The sequence below is a fragment of the Anarrhichthys ocellatus genome, unplaced genomic scaffold (genome assembly GCF_004355925.1).
Source record: "Anarrhichthys ocellatus isolate YVR2014 unplaced genomic scaffold, GSC_Weel_1.0 scaffold168, whole genome shotgun sequence".
Lineage (NCBI taxonomy): Eukaryota > Metazoa > Chordata > Actinopteri > Perciformes > Anarhichadidae > Anarrhichthys > Anarrhichthys ocellatus.
In genome coordinates, this window is record NW_022280198.1 from 201,671 (window position 1) to 209,948 (window position 8,278).

General features: G+C 42.8%; 1 protein-coding gene across 1 annotated transcript in view; it reads left to right on the forward strand.

The window, feature by feature from the left end:
* Positions 1–8,272, forward strand: part of LOC116400413 (zinc metalloproteinase-disintegrin-like brevilysin H2a) — a 24,158-nt gene extending 15,886 nt beyond the window's left edge. The window contains exons 15-23 of the mRNA XM_031878233.1: positions 2,499–2,694; positions 2,832–2,937; positions 3,107–3,263; positions 3,446–3,526; positions 4,219–4,312; positions 4,401–4,506; positions 4,591–4,681; positions 4,757–4,852; positions 5,785–8,272. Coding sequence (XP_031734093.1) covers positions 2,499–2,694; positions 2,832–2,937; positions 3,107–3,263; positions 3,446–3,526; positions 4,219–4,312; positions 4,401–4,506; positions 4,591–4,681; positions 4,757–4,852; positions 5,785–5,817 — 960 coding nt within the window. The 3' untranslated portion in view covers positions 5,818–8,272. The remainder of the gene's footprint in view (positions 1–2,498; positions 2,695–2,831; positions 2,938–3,106; positions 3,264–3,445; positions 3,527–4,218; positions 4,313–4,400; positions 4,507–4,590; positions 4,682–4,756; positions 4,853–5,784) is intronic.
* Positions 8,273–8,278: the final 6 nt, after the last annotated feature.

The window sequence follows — 8,278 nt, forward strand, 5'->3', positions numbered from 1 at the left end:
TATATATATATATATATATATCTTTTAAATAAATAAATAAAAATAAAATAAAAAAGACAATGTAAAAAACGATGTTACAATGTGAAAGAAGCCACTCGTATTATCACCTGAAGCTGCAGCTCCTTGATATTCACTGTTTAGCTGTCCTGATGTGGGCGTTCAGTCTCACTGCTGTCATAGAGTTGTTCGAGGCCAACCCACTAAACACTATCTGCTCAGCAGCAGACAGCAGACACACACAATAAGAGACCAACTGGTGAACAACAGAGAGAATGTCATGGTTACGTCATACACGGAGGCAGTGTCATGGTGCTTGTAGTGGTTGATTTGTGATGAGCAGTTTCGTTGATTATATGACTTATTGTTAAAACTTAATACCTAACTGCTGACTTAATACATTTTAGCTCTCTGACTAATGGTGAGACACCACAGGATCTCACTATCAGGAACTCAGTAGCGAACACCCACAGAACACAAGACAGACTGGATCTACACTCCATGTAGGTTTATTTGCATCACACAGACTACAAGCAAACCGAGCTGTTCCTGGATCAACTGACTCCACAGTACATCACTCTGTCCCAGGTCTGGTAACCTATCGGTCCCTAGAGACCCCCTCAGGGTTCCTGTCTCCTTGTCTCTAGAGTCCTAAAAAGACATGCACCACCGGCTGTTTGATTAATCAGAGAGAAGAAAGACCAACAAATAAGATCTACCGATCAGTTTTTCATTAAATAGAAAAATACAACTGTGAGAGTGAAAAATCAAAATGATCACTTGTCAAACCTAAGAAATCACATTAAACTGACAATGCAGCCAACACTCAACAACTAAGCTAACCTACCGTCTCCCTCTGATGACACAGCAGCGGTCACCGTGAGCTGCTGCTGTTTCCCACCAGTTAGAAATCTCACTCTCACACACATCTGCTCCTCGCCCTCTACCGATCCACCGCCTGGTCTCCGGGTCTCTGTGATTACCCGCTAAAACCAAACATCGCTCGGTTGGCCATAAAGCCTTATTGCAAACATTCTTATTTAACCTTCAGTGATGAGTTGTACATGAGAACAGGCTGCGAGCCTCGGGTTCCCGTCTCCCAACGGATCCCTTGGTTCCCATGTATCGCAGCGCTCTGTATACTTATTTCCTGGTTTCCTCTGTACCCGCCATCAGTGGACACTCCACTAGTTGTTGTCCGACCTTTTTACCACCTGGCTCGGCATCCTGTTTCCCATGCACACAATTGAGACGTAGTCTCTAAAAAGAGGGAACTTTTCTTTACCTGTGCTTTAAAGGTCACAAGGTTGAGGCTACCAAGAGGGCACATACACTCTGCCTCAGTGATTTGAATAACATATGACCACGATAAAAACCTATATCAGATTATGGATATGACTACACGTTGATACATTTTAAGACACATACATTTTCCTTCCACATGCTTTACATGGCGGTACTTGTGGATACATCCACATACCTCATGATAACCATGTCTACCTTAACCAAACACAACTCCAACACCAGGCAACTAACTGAGCACGAAGCAAAAACATGCTAACTGTGCATGCGCACATAGTGGTGCTAGCAAATATTGCTACTTATTGCTACCTGCACAAACGTCACTATGAAAGCTGAGACTCCAACAGTAGAAGCCGTGTCACTGAACTAGCAGCCGAAGATCAGAAAAAAAAGAAACCTTTACTTTACATGATCATAGCCATAGATGATGTCTTACCTTTGCTGTTTTCTGACCAAAAGTTGTGTCCAAGGGCGAATCGACGCTGCCGACGACTCATCCAGTGCCTCTGGATCATTTTTGGGTTAATTCGCAGGGCATGGAGGAGTGTTTTGCACACGGCCTTCTTCCGGCATTGAGCTTCCTATCCTCAGCCTTGCATGTAGAAACGTGGTGTATGTCTCCATCTAGTGGATGAATAGTGGTACTACATACATTCACTGTCCACATAGGGTTATCGTTTAAAAATATATATAAGAACACGAATAGAGGTCTGATTGTTTTTGGCTTTGTTTTGAAAAATCCATCAGTTTATTATTTAGATGGAATTAATACCTATAGTGACACGTAAGTGAAATTAAATGACATTTACAGTTACTGAAGAACAGTTCTAATGGCACAGATGATGGTACCCAAATGGATCTTAAAACACCTCCACTACAACTTTTCCAACTTCACTTTGCTTCACTTTATTCGCGTCATTCCAGATGTCAGATATGGTTTGCCAGAGGTTTTGGGCTGCAACTGCATCCTTCCGAAGGGATATTTGCTGTAAAAGTGTACAGTTCTGTTCGGCCAAAATGACATCTTTCATTTTCGTTGTGTTCCATCTTCATTCACATATACCCAGTTGTATTATTCAACTAGACCTTGCAGTTTGCAGAGATATTGTCTGTTCATATCCCTTTCGAGCAGGGGGCTGATACAATAACACAATATGTAATCTGATCGAGTGTACCGTGACTCTCCCACCTCCATGCAGGTCTCGCCTCGTACCACGGAGTGCCGCTGGAGGCGGGACGAGTGCGACCTGGCTGAGTACTGTGACGGGGAGAGCGCCACCTGTCCCGCGGACGTCTTCGCCGTGAACGGCCTCCGGTGCGGCGGAGACCGGGGATACTGCCACAAAGGCCAGTGTCCACAGAGGGCAGACCAGTGTGTCAAAATGTATGGACCAAGTGAGTGTCCTGTTCGTTAGTGTTGTGTCCCTTTATACATCCCTACTTTGTGAAGGAAAAGAGATCATATTTGAATGGGTTAACTATTTAGAACTATCATACCTAAAGCCGTGCATGGTATCCTCTTCTGTCCTCAGGCGCCATAGAGGCCCGTCCATTCTGCTATAAACAGAACACCAGAGCAACCTACTACGCCTTCTGCAGGCGTCCTGCAAACGACAAGTTCCTCCCCTGCCAGCAAGAGTGAGTTTTTAGTGAAACATTCGGCGGGATGCTCCCCCTGCAATGGGCCCAGACTCATCTGTGGTGGGCTAAATGTTTACTTTGACGTTTCCTTTGTTTGGCAGAGTTAAGTCAGATTTGGCCCGAAGTGAATGGGAGAGCATATTTTTGACCCTCTCTTCCGTTGCAGAGACGTGTTTTGCGGGAAGCTCTTCTGCCACGGTGGTAATGACAGCCCCAACTACGGCCGCATGGTGAGGGTCTCCGACTGCAAGGCAGCTTTCTTTGCGGACTACACCAAAGACTACGGCCAGGTGGACACCGGGACGTATTGTGGGGATGGAAAGGTAATGTTGTATTGTTTAAAAAAAAGATTTCATTCATTCTGTGAATGTGTTCACGATCGCGCCACGATCAACCGAGAGAAATCCCCTTAACACGTCCACACTTTTCAACGTTGCAGCACCAAATCTACAACGTTTGTCAAAGTAACGACGTCTTTGACGATGACTTTCATCTTTTTTTCAAGGTGTGCAGCCAGAACGAGTGTGTGGAGCTTGAGACAGCGTACAGAAATGTAAACTGTTCAGCCAAATGCCCAGGCCATGCTGTAAGTACATGCCGACACTGGTCTGAATTATTTATGTTATTTAGGTATCAAAAATAATACTTAAAAAAATTAAAAGTGTTAAAAACCCAAAAGGTCTTAAACAAAACAAAAAAAAGATGAACCCTAAAATTATAAAACATCAGCACGAAGAGAAATAGAAAACTGGAAAAAAATAAGATACAGCTGTTTTGTGTGCTGACAAAAAAATAAAAATCAGGCATCGTGTACAACTGCTAAAGTAGATCAAAGGTGTGAAAGGTCTTGTTCGTCTCACCCAATGAGCTTCAAGCCTTGATTTAAATATGTGAATCCCGTAGGAAGGTGCACATTGTGCTGGATTACTGAAGTTAACTGAAAAAATAAATGTTACAGGAATCAAATCAGGCACACACTTGCAGATGTAAAATAAAATAAAATATATATGGTAAATATATATTTATGGTACTGGGTGTTATGTCTTGTGTTTGTAATAATTGTACATAAAAAAGTAAAAAATGAAAGAATAAAAAAAGATAGATAAATACGGTTGGGTATGGGTAAAGTCAAATTTGAAAAAAGAGTTAATAAACATTGGAGATGAGCCAGACTGCTGGTTAGTTTGGTGCCATGCAATAACAGGGCTGCTGCTGCTGCTGCATGGTGCCATGAAACACAACATGTGATAACGGCGGATTTCCTTTGTGTTCATTCAGGTGTGCAATCACAGAAGTGAGTGTCAGTGTGAGCCCGGTTGGGTGCCTCCTCACTGCGATTCCAAGGATGGAGATTTTGGATCTCTTTCACCTGGTAAGACCCAGCTGCAGTTGTTCAAAATGCATACAGTGTAGAAAGTGTTCTGCACAACGAACCCAAACAAAACTGATTTCTATTCCAGGAGCAACCGCTGCCATCGTGGTGACGGTTATACTAGTGGCTTTAGGTATCATTGCTGGTGTGGTAGGAATCATCTGGAAAAGGCGGCAAAGTCCTGTGTTGCCAACGTAAGTAATTCCCACCATATTATAGTTCCACGTCACTGTAAACTCACCTCTGCAAAGCACATTAAATCTGTCATTCTAAACTAGAGCACACACCCAGAGGAAGCAGCCAGCAGTGGACAGCTCCGCTCACCGCCTCAACAAAGGGCCATTCCCTAGTCAGCCCGTGCCAGTGCAGGTAATGTGTTGGTGTTGAGCTTGGATACATTGTATTACTGTGAAATCCATTCACTAACGCTACTTGAAATTTTAGGCTGGAAGGCTGAAACCCAAAGGAGCAGCACCTCCACCGCCTCCAGCAGGGAACAGACCAAAACCCCCGGGCCAGAACTACACGGCTGCACGCCAGGTAACCGGTCGAACAAACTCCTTCACTGGTCCTTCATGGTTTCATCCATGAATGGTTTCATCCGCTACAAAACAATGCCTTTCCAATTGGTGCCTACTGGGATGCCATGTGTTCCTTCATGTGTTAGCAGCTTCTATTAGAGCCACAGAAGAAGAGCACTGGCTAGATCACACGTTTTAGGTTTCTCCTCTCGTCAAAATCTGATTGAATGACTAATGTCCAATGAACACGAGTGGTCAGAAGGGACGCACCGATCCAACTTTTTCAGTCCCGATACCAAAACCTGGGCTTTGAGTATCGGCCGATACCGAGCACCGATCCGACACCAGTGTTGAATTAATAAGCTGTAAGTCTCGCTGTGTGGAAGAGACATTGGATCCATATCTGCCATCAGTGCATCTCTCGTAATTAGGCAGTGAGATCCTACATTTTTCAATCACAAACCGCTTGTTAGCTAGCTAACTGGCTAACCTAGCTCAAGACACGTAAACAGCCAGCTCTTTCCAAAGGTAACAAAATCCACCCACCAGCAGCCTATGATGCTCGCTACTGAAAATGATATCTCGCTTGTTTCATCTGCAGCTGACACCTGCAAAGAAGTAGTCCAGTACATGATCCCCCGTAAAACCACAAACTCACATTTCTATACTAAACAAACAAGATGTGTTAATTAGTGAGGTGTCGTTAGGCAGATTGTGTTACCTTCAGACACAGCAAGGATTGCCGTTTCCCCCTACTTCCAGTCTTTATGCTAAGCTAAGCTAAGCTAACTGGCTGAAGCTTCTTATTCAGCGTACAAACATGTCAGTGGTGTCGATCTTCTCACCTAACTCTCGGCAGGAAAGAGAATGAAAGGTGTTTCAACAGAAAATGTCAACCATCCCTCACAGTTTAGTCAATTAAGGCATTTCTTTGTGGTTTGTCCTCTATAGGCTCTGAGGCCGGTACCTCCACCAAAGGTCTGATGTCCGACACAGTGCCACCTACTAGTAAACCAGAGGAGACGCAGCTCTGTCCATTAACCCCCAACAAGAGGCTGCTGGTAATCCAGACAAGTTTTTATCAAAGGCGTCCTGTCACGGCCGTTCCCTCTGCAGGAGTGTGCAGGAGGGACAGACTGGACTTTAAATTGTTACTTGCATGATATGCACTGAGGTCTCATTACAGGGATGTACTTAAGACACTTTTTTTTTTTATACTATAGGGTTTTGGTTAGTGCAATTAGAAACAGCTCCGGCCCTGAATGTGAGCCATATCGTTTTATACATGGTGTTATTTTGTCACAATAACGGCAAAGCATACCGACTGGATTTGTTTGTTGAACAGTATTCTGTAGTAGTCTGTTGATATTTTATCTCCAAAATATCCTGATGGTCTAACATTTCTGGCGCTCAGGTGCATTATCGTGCAATCGGATAGAAATACTCACTCAAACAGTGATTGTGAGGACTGCATTTATCCTGCTGTTCTGTAATGTGCTTTCTTTTATTAAAATACTATAAAATAGTAAAAGGCAAAACAGGAACCAATAAATGTTGGAAGATAGAGTTTCCAATTAAATCACATGTTTTAACCACTTTTATAATCTACTTTTAGGACATTTAAAATCGGCACACTGCTTGAGATTTAACCAAAACCTTTAACAGTGTAGGTTGTGCTTTATCATCCTCGCTAATCTGGTTCAGACTTTTGCTACGCACACTTGTGTCTAGTGATATATAATAGTGCTGCTGCTGGCCTCAAGTGAGTTCACTGTGTGAACAGGTACGTAAAGGGTTAAAGATCTTGTGAGCTTAATATCTACATTTCAAATTCAGTACTGAAGGTGATGGTTTTTTTGTTGTAATTTTTTAAACCTTCCATGGCTCAAAAGCGCTGCCTAAATATTTCATACAAACCAAATCCTTGTAACTAGTTAACGGTTAGATTTGAGTTACCATGAGGATTACTGTATACATATGAAAACACAAAGCACTGTGTTCCTGTGCTGTGTGAAAGAACGCCGTAAGGCCTTTGACTGAATATCACTCCTCTCTGCTTTAACAGCTCTCGAGCAAGGCATTAACCCCCGACTACCCTCGGGGTTGCACTGGGCATCTCCAAGCAAGAATGTCTGATAAAACTAAAATGCTTCATGTAAATTAACGATGGAAAATAAACCAGATTTTGTAAAAATTCATTGTGTGCAAAAAAAACAGAGAAAACATTTGTCTTAAAGCTGCATTGATTGTTTTCTGTTCATGCTTTGTCCTCTTGGGAGCAGCGGAACAACCAACGCGACACTGACATCAGTAATGACGTGTTGTTGGAGGTCAACCCTGGAAGTTAGCTCCCACTGGTTCCCTCGAACAAAACGCCAATCGGATCTTTCTGTTGGATCTTTGTAGAAAATTCGTTCTGTGGCAAACACAGGTTCAGGCATTTAACCAAAAACTAATTCAAAAAAACTGGAGCCCGGAAGTGTAAAAAATGCGAAATCATTTCTGTGTTTTAGGACTCATTCCTGCAGCACCTTTATAAAGAGGCAATCAAAATTCAGAGACCTTTATTTGGAGGCTCTAAAGTTCAAAATGATCTGATGCAGCTTAAATAGAGCTAAATACAAGATTCGGAGCAAATCTTGCGATTCCACACAGCTCTCAACGTGGTGGCGGCTCGCAGCTAACGGTGCTAAGAGCGCCAACAGTGCAAACGAGGGCAACAGTGCTGACAGTGTTTACCTGAGGGGGAAGCCGGAGGGCTGCAACGACAGAACAGGATGTTATCCTCACCGTATGAGAGCAGTGCAGAGCGGCGACCGCAAGCTAGCCAGTTGGGCACACGCGCTAACATGCTGGCTACATAAACAAAGCACACAGAAAGTTGTATTACAACACAGATAGACATTATACTACTACCTTTACATTACAAACAGCGGTTTGCTGCTATAGTAACACTCTGAACATCATATAGAGAAGCATAAGGTAAAATAATAACAGACATCCAAGACGAGTCAAATAAAACTGTATTTGAATTTTATTCTTTTGTTTCAAGTGATACATCTACGTAAAAGATTTCATGGCCTCGCATGACAAATACGGTACAGTTTTTTTTTGTTTCCACCCTTTTTTACAGCTATCATAAGATTCTTAATGAACAATAACGTTTTTTACATTCTGTGAGATATGTAATAGGACCTAACAGGAGGTCAGCATACTGTACGGCTCACCCAATAAAGCCTCAACTTTAAAACAAAACCAAAATACTTCATCTTTAGGGAGCTTTCCCAGAAGCCTACTGAACGTAACGGCAAACAACAAGATTTTGCAAATGTTAAGGATATCAAGATTAATGTTACGGACATTGAATCTTTAAAAATCATGTGTGACTGAAAGTCTCGCCACACACACACACACACACACACACACACACACACACACACACACA